The sequence below is a fragment of the Mycteria americana genome, chromosome 1 (genome assembly GCF_035582795.1).
Source record: "Mycteria americana isolate JAX WOST 10 ecotype Jacksonville Zoo and Gardens chromosome 1, USCA_MyAme_1.0, whole genome shotgun sequence".
Lineage (NCBI taxonomy): Eukaryota > Metazoa > Chordata > Aves > Ciconiiformes > Ciconiidae > Mycteria > Mycteria americana.
The window spans coordinates 41,612,712-41,635,837 of NC_134365.1; the positions used below are offsets into that span (position 1 = coordinate 41,612,712).

At 39.9% G+C, this 23,126-nt stretch overlaps 1 protein-coding gene across 2 annotated transcripts in view; it reads left to right on the plus strand.

Moving 5' to 3' along the window:
- Positions 1 to 23,126, plus strand: part of TRHDE (thyrotropin releasing hormone degrading enzyme) — a 223,227-nt gene that overhangs the window by 106,876 nt on the left and 93,225 nt on the right. For both annotated transcript variants that reach the window (XM_075495695.1, XM_075495703.1), the window contains exon 6: positions 3,874 to 4,011. In XM_075495695.1, coding sequence (XP_075351810.1) covers positions 3,874 to 4,011 — 138 coding nt within the window. The remainder of the gene's footprint in view (positions 1 to 3,873; positions 4,012 to 23,126) is intronic.

The window sequence follows — 23,126 nt, forward strand, 5'->3', positions numbered from 1 at the left end:
CTTACATTATGCTTCAATATGATATTGCAAAATCACCAGCAGCACCCCCTTTCCGTTACATCATTGTTATCCTGATATGCACAATAAATTTTTAATGGCTCTTGAAGGTACAGTCTTTTCTGCCAAAAAATGTTATTTCACAATTGCTTTCTTTCCATTTAGAGGTAGACTAGTTGAATGGTGGGCATCCTGTTGGAGAATAACACACACAGAGTGACCACTACCTTTCCATAAACCTTCCTCACTAGAACAAGGTGAAAATAAACCAGAACCAGAAAGCTTTCTTGTGGTTAGCCAGTTTCTTACTCCTGATTATTTTTGCTGTGGAATGATTTATGCTACAGATCCATATTTAAAAATCTCCAGATTATGTCCATAATGTGGAAGAATTGCTATAGATGGAAAGTTTCTGGCCCTGTTACCTGTAGCATTTGTGCTGCTTTTACCCAAAGCAGTGAAATTTGAATTTTCACAATGATTAAATGTTGGCTGAGGAGGGGAGAGCACAGAGAAGGGATAAGTCTTTCAGGACAACCTTGTACCAAACAGAGAAGGTCTTATTGGCGAGGATTAAAAGAAGTCATTCCTATGAAGAGACAAATAGTTGAATCTAGTGACCACAGATGTTTGGGAAATAATCTGAAAATGTAAATCTTTGAAAGGCATGTTCATCTGATATCAGCACTTCAGTCCCTGCACCTTGAAGCATTCTCAAGAGTAAGAGGGAAAGCAATCAGAAATAATTGGCATGTCTTTTCTTCTCAACACAGGTCTGGTCTCCCAGACTTCGACTCTCCACAGTTCAAGGAAGGCTCTGAGGACAGGAGATGAAGAGACAGGACTCCAGGGGAGCAGTAGGAAGATAAGGAGCAGAGAGGCTTTCTGCTTGCCTTTAAAGAAAGGCACAAATTTGAGTAGAAGCATCTCTGTCCTTATTTCAGACTAGGCTTCTGCTGCTGTCATACCAACTCCTGCTCAGAGCCGTGGCCCTATGTTAGCACTGCACAGCATTGCACTTATATGCAGCTACCGACACTTTCCAAGCAAAGCCTCAAGACTCACCTAAAGCCCTCTTTTCCTTACAGGCGGATCACAGTCTTTGGCTTTTCTCTTGCAGTTGAACTCTGTCAGAGGAAGGTCATCTTGAACAACATTTTGTCATTGTTTCATGTCTAGCTGCAAACCTGTCACCTACCGTGTTGACAGCTCGCTGGCCTCATTAAATGCATTCCAAGATTGATTTTCTTTACAATTTCTGTGCTAGGTGTTTCTTTAGTCCTGTAGGTATCATGTTAAAACAGATCAATTCCACCGTACTGCATAGGGTAAAATAACTAGGGAATAGAAAGCCCTTCTTCCATCAGTATAAGCAGTTTGGTCACTTGTGTTGGCCTTTTCCCCTTAATGTGCTGATAGGACTTTAATGTGCTGATAGGACTGTAAAAGAAACACTTTAAGGTAGTGTTTCTTCAACATACTTAAGGCAGTTTTAGTTTCTTTCTGCATTTCTGTTTCCTGTTGTCTCTCCAAGCTGCAGGCCCCCTGTCAACCAGCAAACTCCTCTCTCTCGCTCTTTCTGTGTCCCCCTGGAGTTTATTTGAGTCTCCTTTTGAAATCTGCTCTCAAAGGCTTCATACTAAAGGGAAGAGGTGGGAATGTTTTGGAAATCCTTTTAGTTCAATAAATTTAGCTTTATAGGTCAAAAGCCTTCTTAATTCTCAGTAAAATGCAGGTTTACATGTTTGGAGGCGTGCTAGCTATTCCAGTTGTATCCCAGTGTGACGGTCTGCCATAAATTTCAAGGAAGACTTTCCAGCTGTGGTAACTTGAATGAGCGCTCATGAATCTAAAATGCTCCTTTTCAGCCCTTCAGGAGATAATCAAAGAAACAAATAGAAACCCAAAATGTAGCCTGTCCTTTTTATATCTTTTGTATTCTTCTTCTTATAGCTTCACTTTGTTTCCTACGTGCTAATTTTCTTAATCCCAGATTCTGTATTTAATGTATTAATTTGTGATTAACAAGGGTCCTTTTAATGAGTTAATTCCAAACAGTAACAATCAACTCCCACAACTGTTTGTCAATTGTGATATCCAAACTTGCATTTGGAGACAGGTCCATACCTCTGTGTGTTCATACCTGTATGTATTACATATCGTACATCTGATGAAACTGGGGCTCTGTTACGGACTAATAGAGAATGTGAGTGAGGTAACCAAAGCATCTACAATCCTTTACACCTCAGCAGTTTTCCCCTGAGTAGGACTGTCATAATAATTGTCTCCCTATACCTTTTTTTCCCCATAAAAAAGGGCAGTTACTAACTGTGTATGCCTGAGAAAATTTGGAAATGAACAATAATACGAACAAGACATTACTTTTCCCTTCACAAACCTTACCTCATGCAGCCAGCTGAGAACACTAAAGAGTGTGTTGGGTAATTGGCTTTCCTGCATCCCGTGTTTTTAATTGCCTGAATATACAATCAGCTCAAGGTACATTTCTTGTGCTCTAATGAATTTTAACATAAAGGTTTATTTCCAGATGGATCAGCACTGGAAGAGCTTTTCGGCTATCTTATAAATATAATTTAAATTAACACATTGATACCAAAACCTTGCCACCCAAGAAATTAAACATAGAATTTATTATGTAATTGTGTGGTTATTTTATGTGTGGACATCAAGGTGGCTTTTGAAAAAAATGCAGCATTCCCTAGAGTTTCTTTGTATTATGGCACTAGGTTGACATTAATTCAGGAGCTGTTGTAATTTAGATAAAGTTTGAGATATGTCATTTCAGAGTGAAAAAAGCTTATTTAAACCTTCCATAATTTTTAATTCACTCTTTGCATTTATTTGTGACTTGAAAAAAACAAATAAATGAAGCTCTTCTTTCCTGACACAGTCTTTTGGATTAGAGACACCTATATGAATGCAATATGAGGAGTTTTTAAGGCACGTCATTTCTCAGCTGAAAAAGTCCCATCTAGTTGCACTGTAAAAGTGAGTGCAGCACAGTTCATAGAGTATACATGAACATTTAATTAAAGTTGCTGCCAGAGTAAATATGCAGCAGTTTTGACATACCTCTGCAATCCATATTTATAGAAGGTATAGAAACAAATTAGTATGTTGGATGTTTGGGTTTGCACCTGCCTCTGTTGTAGCTGTGACTTTGACTATGTCATTTAACTTCTACATGCAGCTATTGTCCCACTTGTAAAGAGAGATAATAATGGTTTCCTTCAGATGGAAGCTACAAAGTTTGTAGAGCACGCAAGCTCTTGAGAGAAAGGATTTCTATACCAGAATTATGAAAGACAATGCAGGCATCTGATGTGACGCTGCTGTGGGCTCTGTTCATTGTCTGTCCCATGTCGACCTCCTGGGTGAACTTGGCACTAAGAGCCAAGTGACTTAAACTTCAGTAAAGAAAGCAGTAATAATTGTATTTACCTGTCTCTGTCAAAAGGTTTTGTACCTGCTTATGTAATGAACTCGACGACTTATAGCATCCATGTTTTTGTGATTGAAGACTACACCACTTTGCCTCTCTCCCCACCCCTCGTAACTGTGAATGAATAATCATAATCAGAATTGCAGTCTGCACCTACAGATACATTTTCATTCATTTAATAGTCTTTAATTTAATTTCAGTCAAGTTTCATTGCAGCAAAAGATCTCAAGTCAGAGTCTTTTCTGTATACCTGTTCAAGATTGTGGGAGGTCATGGTGGCTTACATTCAAACCAGAAGGTCTGATTTTAGTCAACTGTCATATTAGTCAACTGCCTCTGATAACTGTGCATCATTTCTGTATTGTTGCAAATGTGTATTTGTCTGCAATACTACTGCATATGCTGTATTTCAGGAAAAGCAGAGATTTCTGACAGATGTCCTACATGAAGTGATGTTGCTGGATGGTTTGGCCAGTTCACATCCAGTATCCCAGGAGGTGCAGCAAGCCGCAGACATTGACAGGGTGTTTGACTGGATTGCCTATAAAAAGGTGAGACTAATTAAACCTATCTATCTCTATATATAGATATGTCAGTAGCTATTAGAAGATCATGTTCCATCTGTAAAACAAATACCATTGTAAAAATATGTACACTACAGTGGCTGCTAGTTGGGAAACTAATTTGTGTGGAATATATTTGGAATATACTACAGTGATTTTAGCCAATTACATTCAACACATGCAGTGTTATTAAATGTTATAAATAAACTTGGGAGGCTGTCAGAATTCAGCAAGAAGATTTGGGTTTTTTTATTACTATTTATTTTGTGGCAGTGTCTGAATTGTGTTAGATGCTCTAAAAAGCAGAAGGATGTGTAGTCTTTGTCCTGTTGAAACACTCTAGAAAACTTGCAAGTGCTAAAGTTAAATGTAAAGTGTTTCCTGTTTTTTCTATGCATGAGAATTTTTCTGTCAGCTAGTGAAAACTCTGGAGTCATTGCTGAACAGTGAGAGTGGAGGAACTGCCTTCTGGGGTGGTGAAGGAATATGTATTAAATTCAGGCAATTTCAAATTGTATTTCAATGAATAGAAAGCCTTTTGGCCAGCTTTGGGACTGAACAGCTTCTGTGCAGGAGTGAGAGGGCTGCACACTTCCACCTTCTCCATCATACGACTGGGCTTGCTGTTAGCATATGGTCCAACAGCTGGTGGTTTCCATCATACCACATGATTATTCTCTACTACATGGTATGATATTTAATACCGTGCGTTAATATCATGACCAAACGCGCTTGATGTGTGGCGCAGAGGCTGCTGCCTGCAGCCTTCCACTACGGAGGCTGTACTGGAGCTGTCTGCTGACGATAATCAAAAGACAAGAGTCTTTTGATTATCACTTTTGCATTTGATAATCTTTTATTCTTCATCATTAGCTGCCTAACATCAGACTGTAACAAGACAGCAGCAGCATAGCACTGACTTGCCTACTGAGCCTCCGGTTCATCCAGTGCTCAGTCTGGGCTAAAAAAGAGGTGTATCCTCTCTTATAGTCATCAGTTATTCCCAGTCAGCAATAACTTCAACTTGATCCTCTCCCATGAAAGGATCTTATGCTTTTAAGGGTGGGCAAATGAGCGTGTGTGTGATATGGGTAATAGGTATAGGATGTAACATGCAAACACAAAATACTTAGGAAAATATTTTAAAATGCTGGAGTTGCTCAAGAGCCCAAGTAACGTTTTCAAAAATCCCTGAGCTGGCTTTGAAAACATTACTCTTGGTCAATTAAGCTATAATAGCCAGCAGCTTTTAGCATACTGAAGTATTCTCATTGTTTAAATGTTTCAATCATATGTTTGCTGGTGATAGCTGAACCTCGGTAGGTTCAGAGGCTTATCTCACATCAGTATGTTAGTATTTCAAGCTAATTATTTTTCTAATTAATATGATAATAGTAATATCATACAGTAAACTGTAATACTTGACACTTATCTTTTCATCTTATGAACACTTCACAAACATTAAGTAATTTTCATTTACATTGAGATGACAAATAGGACAGGAGGACACATCTGTATACTGTTAGCTATTTTATGCAGGCTAATAGGATCACTCTGTTTTCTGTGCAGCTTAGAGTACAATCTCTGTCTTGTATCTGTCCATTTAAAAGTTCCTTTTTCAGTGTAACAGTGGCCATGCCCAGTGGATACAACAGCGTCTCCACTCTGCTTCTCTGATGGCCAACTCTCCTGAACCCTAGGTGACACTGAATGTGTTCATAGCAGGGCCTGATCCTGTAGATTTTGAACCCAGTTACCAGATCTAGCAAACCACCTTGAGGAATGGCAATGGAAGAATTTACTTATACACCTTCATAGGTGAGGAGATTAAAAGACCCACTCTTTCACCCATGATGTCTTTGTTTTCCTGTCTGATAATTTGTCTGTCTGCTCTTCTCTGTAACCATTCATCCTTTTGTTTTAGATACAAGCAATATCTAATAGGAAGAAACTGTCCCAACTGACTTCCTAGCTGCTCTTTTCACTGTTTCTGTACCTTCCTCCGAACACCTGACACTGTTTCCTTCTGAGGATACATTAGAGCAAATTTAACATTGCTTCATTCCTATGCAACGTTGTATGCGTGCGTGCATAGCTTACATTTAAAATCAACTAGGGAAACAAGCTCATTTATTAGATAGCCAGAACATTTGCCTGTCCTTCTAGCTCTCCAGTGCCTGCCCATATAAATACTGTGACGAGTGGTATGTCAATAAAATCCAAACTGTAAAATTATACTGAAGGCTTTTACCTGGTCAGGTGTGTGCTCAGATATTTTCAGGTGCCTCAAAGCCCTCCTTACACAATGAGCCCTGCTGGAGGGATGTTGTCGCTGGTGTTTCTGGCATGGCTTTTTGGTTGTTTGCTAACTTATTTTTTAAACTGCTGTCAAGTATGTAGTTCTGGGAAATTTTTTCTGTTGACTCTAGTAAACTTTGAATCAGGAACATCAGTGAGGACTTTTCTACTGTCTTAAAATGTTCATTTTTAAACAGTCTAGCACTACGTGCAGTATCTTTTCCCTACATTTTGGTACGGGTTTTTTTTTTCATTCTATTTTAGTTTTTTTTTTAAATGTCCACCTTGCGCTTCCTGGGACCTTGGATTGTCCATGTGATCTCTTTTCTCTCTTCACGATTTTCTGCACGATATTGAAATGATGAAACTTTCTCCCATCTAATTTTTGTTCAGTGAAATGACAGTCATAGAATGTCATTGTCATTTGATTGTCTTTACTGTCATCAATATGGCATAAATCAATTAGACACCATTAAAGTGCCCATCTCTGCTAGACACTCAGCTGTCATTTTAAAGATATGCCTCTTTCTTTTTCTATACACTTCAGAGATGACCATTGAAACTGTGCTATTTAAATGCCTCGGAGTTGAATATATTTTTCAATTCCACTTTCTTGTCCTCAGTGATTGCACGTGTTAAAAAATCTCATGACATAAACCCCTGAAGAGTGGTATTCAGGTAATCCCATGAGAAGAGTGAAACAGGCACTACAACCCTCCAGCACACAATGTTTTTCCACTTAAGCTGTTGAGGGTAATGTTTGCCTCTTTCAAAAGCATTCTACTAGTCATTCCACAGATAGGAGCGTGTCATCCTCCACTAGGGTCACAAATATGTAGAGAAAAATGAGAAGTCGTGATAGTTCATTAATAAACAGTACTGATAGATGATTCAAGGCTCTCAAGTTACATCAGAGAGTGGATATGTCTTCGTAGTGCAGCTGGAAGTGAGATAGTGTCCTCCCACGATGACGGGAAAAGTGGTTATATCCCAAGTGCAGTAGGAAATATAGCCTGTTGAACACAAGAGTGGATCTGAGAATTGTTAAATCAAAGCAAAAAGCGTGACAGCCTTTCCACACCAGAAATAACTGACAGCAGGAATCATAGTCCTGGAGAGCTGCATCAACAGAGGAGGAGGGAGCGCAGCAAGAATAACACGAGGAGCAACAATCAGCAAGGAACAACCGGCTGTAATAAAATGGAGAAACAAGACAGCTGCATCTCAAAGGGAGCAGCCAGACCCAGAACAGCGTGAGGGAGAGAGATCCCAGACAGAACTAAAGGAGACATAGCTCTAGATGAGCAGTCACAGCCAGATAAGAGAAGGGATGAAAGGGCACCAAGGACACTGTAGAGAGCCAGATAATATCTGAAGTCCTTTCCATCAGCCTGCTGCATGCTTTGAAGTGTACTGGTTGGAGATTCTGGCAGCAATCAGAGCAGGCAAGACCAGTATGATGGAGTGCAACTATAAAAGTACCCCCCAGTAGAATATATCTTGGCCAGTGACAAACAATAATCAAAACAAGGAAGAGGATGACTGGAATAGAGGAGAATATTGCTTTTTTTCCCCTTCCTGTAAGCAAAATTAACCTCAGCAGTGAGATCAGTTACTGGCCCTGGCTTTGTAGTGCAAACAATTCATTATTTCCTAAACCTTTGTGTGTATAATTTCCTTTTCCTTCTTAACTCTGTGCCACTTCTTTAAAAATGCTTTTTCCTGCTTTCTGTGTCTGAGTGATGGAAGGAAGATATATTTCTAATAGTATTAAAGGGGGACCATGCTCCCTGCCTCCCCTCAAAGACAATGTTCTGTGTTAGGAAATCTGTTCAACTAAAAATTTGCACAAAGAAAAATGCTCAGCTTCCCTGTATGTTGCAGTAACAGTTCTGACAAAGGAGAAATTGAAAGCAATGGCTTGCTCACCATTTTGAGTGTAATTGTCTTTGAAACTTCACAGCATAACATCTTCTGCAATAATGTGGAAGAACAGGAGGGCTAACTGCACTCACTGGAAAGGCTTTCTAAAAAACTGTGTGCTTTTTACTTCTGTTCCTCAGGCACTGGGAAGGATATTGGCGCAGTAATAACAAAATAAAGCAAAAAACCCGCCAAAACATCTATTCTGCCCAGTAAAATCAGGATTAGTATTGGAGTGAAATCCACTCAGTTCATGAGTGCAATGAAATTGTGGCAATGTGCATCTATGAAATGACCACAGAAAAGTGAGAGCAGCTCATTAACAGTGAAAGAAATGCTAGAGAAATACTTATAAATAGTAAAATATAGCAAAACAGTTTTTATTTTTAAATATTCACATAACTGAATCAGTAACATAAGATGTCATCCAGCTAGTTACAGGTCTTATAATACCGTCCAGGTGGCTTTGCAATCCATTCCCTTACCGCAGTGTAAAAGGAGAGCTTTTTGTTTTCCCTGACTCGTTTAGCTGTGATGTCATCTGTGAATGCCATTAAGTCCTGGGTGCGCGTTTGCGCGATGCCGGTTTCTGCTGCGAGCGCAGCAGGTCAGTGCCCAGATTACAGAAGGTGCTTTCAGGAGCCATTTGTTTGTAATGTATTGTAACAGAAGAAGTATTTTGTAGTGAAAATAATTTCTTTCTGTTTAGATAAAAAGGTTGTAGGTCGTGACTGCTTCTAATATGAAAGCCATTGGAACTCAGAGTTGGTGAAACCTTGAGGTTCAAGTTCAGAGCTGTCCCAAGAGTGCCTGACTTCAATTATGCAGGCTGTCCCACTCCAGCTGGTGGGTGCTAGTGTGTAAAACTAGGCAGGTGCTTCAAGATACTTAAAATTCCTTCTTAAATAGGGCATTTGAGCACCTTCCTGACTCAAAACAAACTGTCATTAACCTTTTACACCGTTTGGTGTATACTAAGATAGTATTTTCTGGAGAAGAAACATAGAAACCACTGTGTGGTATATAAACACCTACACACCTATGGTGCTTCAGGAGCGTTATGTTCCCCACGCTGGGGAGAACTGTATATGGGTTTGATTGGAAATATTAAAAATGGAGCACAAATGTTAATAAAAGCATTTTATTTTAAAGAAGAGCTCGTCAGACTAGATTGCTCAGTCAAGGTAGTGCAATTGGGAAGATGCAACCTGTTGTGGTACAAGACTGTCTTCTGCCTGTTTCCCATCGAAAGGCAGCAGCAAACAGCAGCTCCCAAGGGCTGGAGGAGGTGATCAAAGCAGAAATGGCAACAGTGGCTCATGACACTGTGCCCTGCCATCATTTCTCATACTTCTTTCCCCGGCGGGGAGCAGAAGGAACAGAATAGTGCATCTGTGTCTCAGATGTTTCCATGGCTTAAAGTAAAGCATTGATAAAGGTGGATGTACACGGAGGTACCAGCCTACCCACCAGAGTTCCTGAAATGCACTTGCCTTTTCTGCTTCTCCGGCTCTACTTTGTAATGGTAATTTTCAGCAAAGGGCAAAGCAGAAAGTACCTTTGTAAGCCTTTACAGGTAGTTTCTGTTTTTTCCCTGAAGGAGTCCAAAAAACAACAATGCCCAAGTAAAGGCAAGGGATGACTTTTGTTGACACACAGCTGTTGCGTTAAGAGTTACTGTCGCATACAAATAAGAGTCTGAGGAGTGGCTGAGGGGAACCCTCCCGTTGAGTCACGAGGTTCAGACAGGACCCCCTTGCTTTCTAAACTCCTTCTCAGAGAGGAGTCTAGGTGTGGCTAGGTCCAGTCTTAGTCTCAGACCTGGTCAATGGTTTATTTTCTAAGGACTGTATGTGTAGCCACTTATTGGTTCACGGCTTTCACTAAGGCGACAGCATTAACTTTTACACCCCCCCAGTCTGGTCGTGTTGAAGGAACTATCACAGCCAGAGCAGTGAAGAGTGCAGTTTATTAGAGCAACAGACACACAGATTCTTTGGATTACCGGTGATAAATTAACTGTCTGCAAAGCACATACAAATGTCAAGAATATGAGTAGGAATAACACGGCCGGACACAAACATGTATATAACACGGCCGGAAGAATACGAGTAACACGGCCGGATATAACACGGCCGGAGGAATACGAGTAACACGGCCGGATATAACACGACCGGAGGAATATGAGTAACACGGCCGGACACAAACACGTTAAAAGAAAATAATAAAGCGACTCTGTAGAGATTTCTAAGTTTCCCGGGGAGGCACTTGGTATAACCAAGTGTTCGACTCTTACCCAAAGGCGTCCCGATGGGGGGGAAGAGAGGCTCAGCCCGTCGACTGATCCCAGACGTCAGAGTGATACACGATGGTGTCTTCCCTAACATTCTCTTTCTCTTAAACCATTTTATACTATTTTTCACCTTTTGGGTGGAGCTTGAGTGACTCTAGTCATACATACCTTTGTTTAGGATTGGTGTAAAGTTTTCTCGCTTCGCTTTTAAAGGTATAAGCTAGAAAAATTCAGTGTGCAAGCTCAGTGAGGGGTGGTCGCACCTTGGAGGCGGGTAGCTTTTGGGATGGAGGTGTGTTTTGGTATTATAATGATGTTATGATGAGCAAAGTTCACCAAAAGGACAGCATTTTGTCAAAAACGTGGCAGGCTGTTGGCCCAGGGTAGTAAATATGCCGCTTATCAGTTCTTTGACGCCTTTACGTTCCCCTATTATTGCAGAGCCTGGCCGCGGCACCTCCACACCGCTCCAGCCTCTGGGCAGCGCCTCTTAGAGTCAGCACACCAAGTTCCCCTGGCGTTACCGACATCTAAGGTTGCAGGCCTAGGGAACTCCCATGCCATGGATTCCTTACATGTCAGCCGCATTCCACCTGGGAGGCTTCTTCAATGCTGTGCCTTAAGTGTGAATATAAGTTTTAATTTTTAAGCCACCTCGGCCATTATCCCACAACATCCTAGTTCAGATCAGTAAAACAAGAGCACCAATTACAAGCGTTAAAGTAACTTGGAACAAATTGTAAGAATTAGAAATAGAAAATAAACTGGAGGTAATGAAACAGAGTAAAAGGAAAAAAACACTTGACATTAAAATATGATCAATATTTTGATCGAAATATGATCCTGCAGGCCCTCTATTCAGGAGGGAACTCTCTGGAACAACCTCTGCCACACTGTTTTGTTGTTGTTGTTGTTTTTTAAAGGTATGTTTAAGTACTGGATAATTTCTGAAGCTTAAAAGAGGTATTAAAAGAGAGAAAGTGGAATGGCATGTTTAATTATATGTAGTTGCAAATCAGTCTTAGGCAAATGGGTTGAGATTCTTCTGTGGTACTTAGTGAACTAAAAAAAAAAAAAGGAATATTAATTTTCATGCTTCGTGGAAACAAACCTGGTCAAACAGACCTGATTTCAATCTTTGATGAGATTAAATGTGTGGTTGGTAAAGATAAATTGTGTGAAACATAGACTTTTAAAATCTTTGTTTTATTAAGGCGTAATACTCTAGTTAAAAAAAAAATGGTGCTATACCGTATCACTACAGAACACATTGGCTGGATTAATAGATAACTATCAGATCCCCAAGGTAGTCATCAATGGAGAATCATCACAAATTCTGAGTATTATTTTACTTAATTTGCTTTTGGATTCTCTGTGGAGCTGGTTGGTAAAGTGGTGATGCATTTCCTCTTTGAAGTGAAGTAACTGTGACCGTGTAAATGCTTCTGTAAGTATTCATCATAAAAGGGAAAATCTTTGTCTGTTACTCCTAATGGAAAACATAGATTTGTGGAGCCAGTTGTATTATTACAAGAGATTCTTAATATAGTGGATTTTAAGATGCACTAGTTTATTTGCTACTTACTTAACTTGTGATGCTGGCCCATCAACATAAATAATGTCATCAACCTCTTGTGTTTGTCCATCCTTGAGGATTTCCTCCTACAAGCAGTTAATGAAAAAGTATAACGTGCTTTTGTCCTTGTCAGTGGTGTCAGAACATGTACGAGAGATTTTGGTGGTAAGGCTAAATAAAACTCCTGTTGTAAATGGAGTCCCGATAGCATTTTGTCTAGGTGACTGATACGTTTTATTATTCAAGGAAAATGATGTGACAATATCCACCTCAAGAACATGATTAGTTATGGTCATTTACCCCTGAATTTTGTTCATTGTGTCATGTTCCTAAAATTTGCAACAGAATTTATGTCTAAGACAAACATTTCACCAAAGCTCATCTTACCATCTGACCATTTTGGTATTATCCAGCCCTAGAACAGCTGTGTTCGTCAGAATAGAAAATGATTATGATTTCCCAGTGAAAAGCTCTCCTTGAATATAATGTTGCTTTTTCAGTGATGTTTTGGCATCCAATAAATGGCCTTACAATCTATAAAAACAACATAAGATGCCTTTATGCATCTTTGATGATTTAGCATGGTACATTACAGGTTTATAGGTATATTTGCTGATTTAAAAAATATTGGCTTATCCACACTGTATGTAAAGTTTTAAAAATAGTGTAAGTTTAATTTGTTTATTAAATTGTATCCTGGTTTTATTGCTGAGTATCAACAACACATTAACTTGTGGGTATGCACTGCTTGATAAGCAAATATCAACTGGAAATTCTGTATTACCTTAAAAGCTAAAGAAGATAAATTAAATGACTGATTTTTTTTTTCTAGTCTGTACTGTTAAAATCAGGTAGGGATAGTTTTTTTGGGCTCCTTTTAATGAATGTAGTCCCTTACTTTTTAACAATTTATTACCAAGTGCAGGGAAACCAGTCAGACCCAAATTCAGCCAAGTACGTAGTTAAGTGCTTAATTTTATGTGCATAAGCTGTGGAATTAGATTAGCAAATGTGACGCCCATCTTCAAGAAGGGCCAGAACGAGGACCTGGGGAACTACAGGCCTGTCAGCCTGACCTCGGTGCCGGGGAAGCTGATGGAGCAGATCATCCTCAGTGCCATCACACGGCATGTAGAGGATAACCAAGGGATCAAGCCCAGCCCGCATGCGTTCAGGAAAGGCAGGTCCTGCTTGACCAACCTGATCTCCTTCTACGACAAGGTGACCCGCCTAGTGGATGAGGGAAAGGCTGTGGATGTTGTCTATCTAGACTTCAGTAAAGCCTTTGACACGGTTTCCCACAGCATTCTCCTGGAGAAACCGGCTGCTCATGGCTTGGACGGGTGTACTCTTCGCTGGGTAAAGAACTGGCTGGGTGGCCAGGCCCAAAGAGTGGTGGTGAATAGAGTTTACTCCAGTTGGCGGCCGGTCACAAGCGGTGTTCCCCAGGGCTCTGTGTTGGGGCCAGTTCTGTTTAACATCTTTACCAATGATCTGGACGAAGGGATCGAGTGCACCCTCAGTAAGTTTGCAGATGACACCAAGTTGTGTGGGAGTGTTGATCTGCTGGAGGGTAGGCAGGCTCTGCAGAGGGACCTGGACAGGCTGGATTGATGGGCCGAGGTCAATTGTATGAGGTTCAACAAGGCCAAGTGCAAGGTCCTGCACTTGGGCCACAGCAACCCCATGCAATGCTACAGACTTGGGGAAGAGTGGCTGGAAAGCTGCCTGGCAGAAAAGGACCTGGGGGTGTTTGTTGACAGCCGCCTGAATATGAGGCAGCAGTGTGCCCAGGTGGCCAAGAAGGCCAACAGCATCCTGGCTTGTATCAAAAATAGTGTGGCTAGCAGGACTAGGGGAGTGATCGTGCCCCTGGACTCGGCACTGGTGAGGCCGCACCTCGAATACTGTGTTCAGTTTTGGGCCCCCCACTCCAAGAGAGACATTGAGGTGCTGGAGCGTGTACAGAGAGGGGCAACGAAGCTGGTGAAGGGTCTGGAGCAGAAGTCTGATGAGGAGCGGCTGAGGGAACTGGGGTTGTTTAGCCTGGAGAAAAGGAGGCTGAGGGGAGACCTTATCGCTCTCTACAACTACCTGAAAGGAGGTTGTAGAGAGGTGGGGGTCAGTCTCTTCACCCAGGTAACAAGTGATAGGACAAGAGGAAATGGCCTCAAGTTGTGCCAGGGGAGGTTTAGACTGGATATTAGGAAATTTTAGTTCACTGAAGGGGTTATCAAGCATTGGAACAGACTGCCCAGGGAGGTGGTTGAGTCGCCATCCCTGGAGGTATTTAAAAGATGTTTGGATGAGGTGCTTAGGGACATGGTATAGTGGTGGTCTTGGTAGTGTTAGGTTTACAGTTGGACTCGATGATCTTAATGGTCTTTTCCAACCTATACGATTCTGTGATTCTGTGAATTTAAGTTGGGTTGCTTATGCGTTTAAGGTACTTCAGTGTGTCGCTAAATGATGGCCTGGACTAAGAACTTCAGGATTAGGCTTGTATTGTCACATTTTTTACTAGTATGGTGCATAGTCTGCATATACCTATCTCCTTCCTTACTTATTACAGCTTTCATATGGGTTTTCCAAAGGGAAAGCCTCTAGGAATTCATTTGAACATTTTACATTTCTGCCGCAGGGAGGAAATCATAGGCGCATGTTTACTTGTTTAAACAAATACATTCTGTTATCCTAATCAAATAAGGAAGCATTCACACTCATCAAATTCACATGCATTAAGCTTCAATTTTCTTGTAGTATTTGGAGGTGTTGTTCGAGAATACAGAAAATAGCCAAACTGGTGTATTACAGTGCTCAGTTTCTGAAAATGAAAGAGGGATTTAGTGCTGGTGACTCATGATACAGTCTAATTAATTCCCTGAAAAGAATTTCTCAGTGAGTATTTTTGCAGTTCCCAGAGATGAGATATTTTGGATAGAGACAGCTGAAGAATTCCAGAGAAGGCTTTGCAATTATCTCTGCTTTTACAGCTCGATAGAAGGACTTTAGCAGAGGTCTCTCAGGAGCCCGCCACAGTACCATGTTGTAAGTGATGGCATGAACAGGACACACTTGTTCCACGACTATCAGGGTAAGGCGATATACCATCAAAGACGGTTCAGATTACAAAGGTAGGAAGGTAAAATAGATTTCAGCATGACCTTCTGAATGTGAGCTGGGGAATGGTTGGACTTCTCCTCTTGAGGAAAAAGGAAAAAGTGTATGGTGAATATGTTTGCTTAAGGAAGCACAGTTTAAATGCAACACCTGGATTTGAAAGTGGTTACCCAGTTTTCAGTTGTTCTTACAGGAGAATTCAGGGATGTCCGTTGATTTGCTTAAGGTCACACGAGTCGCTCAACAGACATTACAGCCAGACTTCTCCCATCTCTTGGTCCTCATGTGCTGAGGGTAACAATTCAGTTAATTCAGTGCACTGCATGTAGTGTAACACAGCAGCTCAGTTGACCAAATTTTTAAACAATTCATTTACACACATATACGCTATTCTGTATCTGCATTTGAGCAAATTCTGCAGATGTGACTTAGTCAAAACATATTTTTTGTGTTAAATTTCTCCAGGATTTGACAGATTTAATTTTTTTTTTTAATTTTATGTAAGTTCTTTTTTAAATGTCACGTTTTTGCTACATGTTTGATGTACATTGTTCTTTCTCTTTAATTCATGCTGTGTTTTTCCCAATAAGCTAAATTTCATGGGGCATCCAGCTGTGGTTGCTTAGTACCAACAAAGAATGATTGTTTTGGAAAACGTGACTTGGATATTACTTGTTGGCTAGTGTTCACATTACAAAAATAATGTGCAAATGTGCAGTCTTTGTATGAGTGCTTGGTAACATGCTCTTCTAATATTTGAAATGAACTTAGAATCACAGAATTATCTAAGTTTTTGAGAAATATAGAATAATGTATGAATTCAGGAACTTTGAACTGAAATAAAATTATACTCATTTACTTAAGAACCCATTTGATTGCAAATATGCTTAGGCTTCTATTTGACAGTACTGTAAAAATGTGTTAAACATTTTTAAGAAAAAAACCCAACCTGTATGCTGCTTTTATTCCATTTGCAGTTCTAAAAAATCTTTCTTGAGCACGTTTCATGAAGAAAAGATACATTTCAACCATTATTCAAACATATTAGCCAAAATTTGAAATTTTTTGTGTCATCTTAAGTGATTCTGCTGAGGCAGTTCATGCCTGACTTGAGTGTATACAGCAGGTATGGCTCTGGCTTACTGGGTGAGGGGCCACGTCATGGCCAAAGTGTAAAAGGGGGGACTCAGATTTTTAAGTATATAGCAGAGAAGTGCAATGAATTATTTGTGTTGGACTTTCCTGCTGAAGAATGGGTTGATTCCCATACTCAGCTTATTCTTTGTAACAGATAGGTTGCAGGAACTATCAATTTGAGGTAGGTATGTGGGAAACACTGACTAAAAGAGCTGAATTAGTTGTTAGGAAGTCTGCAGAGCTGTCTGGCATCCACCTGCACCTTCTGAGGGTAACCAGATGTGGAGCTGTAGAACTTCTGGCAGTGGGACGTAGACCATCCTTACAAATGGCCACTGTACAGATAGAGCTCCTGGGGAAGTCCTGATGAGTTTGACTTCCTTCTCCAGCAAGGTGGGGACTCTATAGGATATGAAGAGTAAGATAACTGAGCACATGGATAAATATGTTGTTCTTGCCTGGACGTAACTGCTGCAAAGGGAGATTCTGTCTCACTAACCAGCTGAAGTTCTTGGGGAGAGTCAGTAGACACTGGATTTTAAAAAAAGTCTTTGACAAGGCACCTCGCCTATAGCTCAGGGTAAGTAGTTTAAGGAGGGAGCTATTTAATGTGTGTATAATGTGACTGGTTCAATAATAAAAAAAGAAACCAACCTAGTATATATCAGGTATATATTAGTAGCCGTGAAACTTTGTCTATTGATTCTCATCTTAAATCAGGAGCTCTTTATGAAAGAATGGTACCTTTGTGAGTACCTGTATGTGGTGTGAGCCTTGTTTTAATCAATGAAGATGAAGGTGATTATAAGAAGTTATTATTGATAATAATAGCTCTAACAATGATATGAATAAAATCTAGTGTAATTGAGGTAGATGATAGAGTAACTCACATTTTCCTTAGCTAGAGAGATACTAACCCTAGTCTTGAATTGCAGGGATAGAAGCATACAGAAAAATAACTGTAGGCCTCCTATCTGTGTCCCTTTGTATTTGAAAAACAAGCGGTACTATTACATATTAATCAAGGCTGAATTTGAACTGACTACTGCACAATAGACGAATGTTAATAAATCACCTGTATTCAATGTCGGTTTTGTTTTTCTTTTCTTTTTTTTTTAAATGAGAGAAGAAAAAGCAAAATGGATGGGTGGAGGTTTTGTGGAAAATTGACATATTAAAATTTTTATTCTTTAGAAATTCAGTTATGTAATTTTTGTTGGTAGTTCAGTGCTCCTCTCCTCAGCACCTCACTCCCCACTTACACCTTGGGTACCATGGTGGTGTTTTTCATACCAGGATACTTCCTGATTTTAGCTTTTATGTCACAAAAGGGATCATTCTGAACTAAATCAAAATAAATAGCTTTCATTCCTTAAACAGGGATGTCAAGGTGGACATTCATTGAAGCAGAGCTATATTGAGGTCTGTGTAATTATGATTACTGATATTTGGCGTTACGTGAGATAAATGGATAGGTGAGCCTGCAAGATGCTGTGTTGGACTTCGCAAACTCAGGGAGGTGTTTTTGCACTGTTTACGCTTTCACTTTTTCTAAGGTTGTTCTGTAAGTTGCAGGATAAAATATCTTCAGAGCAATTAATGTCATCTCATTTGCAATGTTCACTGTGTAGACCGCTGCAATTGCCTAGTCCTCTAACCTCCCTGTGTCATCAGTGAAGATTAACAGGCACTTTTAGGGTGAAATTAATCTGTCCTATTTTAGATGCGTGTCTTTGGATGAGATGAATCAGGATGAGCTGAAGTGCTTGCTTCTCTCTCCATTGCCTTTAAAAGGGAGTCAGGCAGCTGGCTCAGCTGTATACAACTGAGTAAGCATCAGATAGCTACAATGTAGGCATCTGCACACCGTCAGAAGAATCTCAATCCTACAGTTAAAACAAAAACAACAAAACACACAAAAGCAGAACCAAAAAGAAAAAAGAAGTTGATGTTCTAGAAAAAAATGACGAGTTTTGGTGGGAAGGAGGACAGAAGAGCTATGCTTTTTCTGGGTCAGCCTTTTATGCTCTCTTTGCCTTCCCCCACTCCAACGCGTTTACAAAATGATAGATTATTGTACCCTCACAAGAGTCAGCTGTAGTTCACGGTTTTTGTTTTGTGTTGGTGACATTTTTCTCTCATGAGTACTTTTTAGAATACCGACATAGTTTTTGGTCCTTAAAAGAATAATGCTGAATGAGTTTACAGCTCATTTGTATCTCTTCACACATGGCCCTTTGGCCTTGCCTCCTAGCTTCTGCATAATCCTGTCTACTGGTTTACTGATTTTTACATTGTTCCCTTCACTGCAACTGCTTCACCAGTTCATTATTTTAAGTGCTTTTCTTTGCTGTCTGCTCGGTACATCCACCTTCAGCTAGCAAGCACAGTGCCCTCTCTTGAATGCCTACCGTTGCTGGTTTTCTTATATGAAAGTATGACAATGTAGAATAAACTGAGATATGATATATGTTATCTGACTGTATATATAGAAAAGGGTCATGTCACACCAGTTTTACATGTCTACAATTCAGAAATTCTTGGGAACTACTTACTAGTGCAGAACTTTTGCAACAGAGTGGGGAATCAGTCACTGCATGGCCTTTTTGGACAATGCAGTTGAATTCATCTCACCTCATTTTAGATGAGCTAAATGAGCTAGTCACCCAGTTTACATATGATCTAGTCACCCATGGCTACTTTTGGAGTAAATTACAAGAGATGGGTGCCTTTAGGGTACAATTCTCCCAACCGGTTTGGAGGTCTACTTTAAGATGAGGTAAAGTGCACCCAGAAGTGACTGGTGCTGTCCATTGACTGTAAGGAAAGTCTAAACAACTAAAGAAATTGTAGACACAAATGCTACAGATACCTGCATTTGGTCTGATGTATCCCCTCCTGTGTGGCTGTATAACAGTACTGCATTGTATGCAGTAGTCATATTTTTGTGGGTTCATGCATAAGACTTACTTATTTTTTCCTGTTAAAGAAAATTCCATTTGGTACTTTTTTTTGTATAAGAAATGATTACAGGATGCAAGTTGCAAATGAAACAATTAGTTTAAGAAATCAGATATAATAAAATTAGATCATTCAATAAGTCAGAGAATTAAATTAACTTACAGTAATTGTGACCTGTAGTGATGCCACAGGATCAAAAAATATAGAAGTGAGTCTTAAAAAATTAGTTTCATTTAATCTGAGATCAAGGTTGCAATCACGTTATTCTATGTTGGCATGGAGAGAATTACACTGAATGCTTTAGCTGTGACTCTGCATTTTGTAGATTTCAAAGACAAGTTCAGCTCACATATAAAGGAATTTTGCTCCTCATTTTAATTACGGATGGTCTTTACCATGGTGGGAGTGCACAAACGAGTTTCTTCAGGGAAAGAAAGAGCATAAACTTACAGCACTTCAGCCAATGTTGGGTAATTGCCCATGAGCATGCTTTTTCCTGGGAGCACTTTGCAGAAAAGGACTGTGTGTGCAGTTGATTTCCATGGGGTAGCTGACATGTTCTACCTTCCTTTCCTATAGCAGTGCTGAGGCTGAGGAAGCTTCGACTGTGTCATAGGTTATATGAAGAGCATGCTGGGTGATCTTTGGCAAATGATTTCGCTATGTTGTGCCTCAGTTTCCCTTTAATTTGCAGGATATTGATATCAGTATCTTACAGGAGCACTCATGAGATCTGCTAAGGAACAGTGCTTCACCGGAGCTGGGTAGTGCCATTAATCATTGACTGAATATCCACTGTATTTGTCTGAATAGACTTTTATTAAGATGGGGTACAATGGCTTAAGGTGAGTCAGATTTTACACTGGCAGGAATGTAGGTATGTTTTTTGAATAGGAAGGAATTGCTTTCCACTAGACCTGTTAAACCAATGTGTTTTACCTCTTGACAAGCTACTGAGTCATCCACTGCCTGGAGGAAGGCACTTAAGTCATCAATAAATGGCCATTCTGCCCTGTAAGAGAGCCAGGTTCACTTCTCAAGACTCCATACGTCATTCCTCACTTGGACAAATGTTGGCAGAGCAGAAGTGGCCCTGGGAGTGAAGTGGGGAGCAGATTGGTTACGTGTCAGGGTGTTCAGGGAATGATGCTGACAGGTTCCAAAGAGCATCCTCTGCAGCAGGACAGTTCTGTTGTGATTTAGGATTTTTCTGTAGGTTTAGGTCTAGGTCAGAGAAGCTTTCAGAAGGTATGGAAGCATAGGTCCTCTGGACTCCATCTAGTTCACTGCTTGCTAGGCAGATAGGCAGCGGCAATGGTAGCACAGTGGGCCATTCAGATGACCCCAAGGCCGTGTGTTCCTTTGCTCTGTAGCTGAACTTACTCCACATACCTTCTTTATCTCCCAGGACCCTCTGGTTAGGGTCATCCTCCCAGCTCCTCTGTTCAGTAAGCCCTCTTCCTTATGCCAGTTACTCTGCATACGTCTTGCTTTTTAATCCTTCTCCCTGCAAACCTATTTCCCTTCATCTCCAGTCAGAGCACCAGTGTTTGTTGCCTTTCCCTTCTCTTCCTTTCCCAGAGCTGGGAATGTATTGATTGCTTCTGCTCTTCTTACGAATGTTTCGCTGTTCTCTGTTCTGTCTGCTTTCAAAGTGCAAGCCACGTTGAAATAAGTGGTTTCCTCCCTTTTCTTCCTCCCATTTCTTTTCCATCCACACTGGAAAAGATGTCCCACAGTTTTCTGTCCAGCTGCATTTGCTCCCGTTTCTCCTTCCGTCTCCCCAGGACAGTTTTTTCCCCTTGAGTTTACCTGGTTTTCCATTTTCCACTTTTTCTTCAGAATCCTTTTCCTGTCCTTCTCTCTCATTTCCTATACTATCCTTCAGCAAATAAGTCAATAAAGCGTTTGCATTCCCTGTGTGGGGAAGATGGTAGAGCTGGGACAAGCGTACTGTTGTTCTGGAAGCTGTAAGTAGGACTTCCAGATTTTGTGAAAAGTAAACAATTGGTAGAAAGTAATTCTAAAGTAGCTGTGAAAATGGATGGATCCTGAGAGAGTAGTCCTGCCTTTGTGCCTTGGATCTCCTATTCAGTGTTTAATTGCTTTTTTATTTTGTTTGGTGTGTAGGGACCATCCATAGTTCCATCCAATGTGGCTAAATGTTACCTGTGAGAGGAATTTTATATACTTTTTTTTTATGTGTGTCTGACAGTTCTTGGTCTCTGGATAGAAAAAGACTCTCTGGGCAAGATCATATGAAGGTATTTGCTTGCTTACTTCTTACAGAAGTAAGCAAGCAAGAAATCTCACAGAAATCAGTAGAGTTAAGGTGCCAAAGTTAATATATGCCCGTTGCTACTATGTGAAATTTAAACTGTGAGAAAGAAACAAGGGGACCCTGGAATACTAACAAGTGAGTAGGAAAAGGGATGTGTGATGAGCAGAAGAATGTCTCTGTTGTTATGGATTTGGACTGATCTCTTTTGTATATTTTTGGTTCTGCTATAGATGTTTTGGGTTGCCCTGCCCAAGTTACTTATTGGATAAATAAGATTTATCTATTTCTTAGGTTTTTTTATCTGCTGTTTATCTGCTTAGACAGATTTATCTGCTATTTATCTGCTTAAACATCTCTGAGAACTTTACTCATTCTGTTCCTCTGGTAAAAGAAGGGTAATAATGCTTCCTGACCTATGTTCTTGTGTGTTCAGGTAATAATCTGTTTCAATAGGGATTATTTTCTATGCTACTGTGTGTTCCAGACATGATTGGTCTCCCAGTAAGATCAGGTACCACCATAAAAACATAGCATAGAGTTAATAATGCAAACACCATCTTTTGTTTTATCCACTGTTCAATTCCTATAAGCAATTACAAACATCTCCTGAATTAATTGTATTTTTTTTCTTCAGTTACTTTAGTAACTGTGTATTATTTGTTGTTGCTGCCTATTTGAAGAACTTGTGTTTCTTAAGATTTACTAATAATTTACTAATCTTTTTTATTTATATCACTATTTCAAATGTTGGTTATTACAGATAATTCCTTCAGTACTTCAGAAATAGGCACTATGCAAAAAAATGAGTGGAACATGTTAAACAGTCTAAAAATTGGACAACTGTTGAATTCCAAAACTATTTTGAACTTTAATCTAGCAGGAAAAGACATCAAACCTTGTTTTGAAAGCTGAAGCTAGAGAAATTCAAATTAGTAAAAAGGTGCGCATTTTCACTGTGAGAGTAAATATTAGTTGTGACAAGTTATGTAGTACTTTAAAACATTTTCCTTCTCTTGAATCTTCCTAAAATAGATGCTATTGTGTAAAGAGAAGCAATAGGGTTTCTGCCTCAATTACTGTTTGACCTCTATTAATGCAGGAAGTTAGATTATATTGTTGTAATAGTCCTTTTGGCTTTAGAACCTGTGAATATTTGAATCTGTGAAATTTTTCTTTTTTTTTTTAAATTTTCTATTTGAGCATTAGCCTAATTCCTGAACCTACATCTGTAGCTGAGGTTGTTGAATTCTAGCATCATGTTTTCTTATGGCCTTTGATTCACTGACTTTAAATCGAAAGCGTCCTCCCTCTTGGGCAGTGATCAGTACTAAGTATAATATTTGATTAATGGGATTGGAAGGCTGGTTGTCTTGAAATTGGATTGCAAAGTGGGATATTATAGCTAAATCATCAAATCAGATCTGCAAAAAGATATTTCTGCTTGAAATAGAGCACTTGTGCAAGGGGAGAATACACAGCAATTGTGGTTCTGAGAGGGACTGAGAAAACACAAA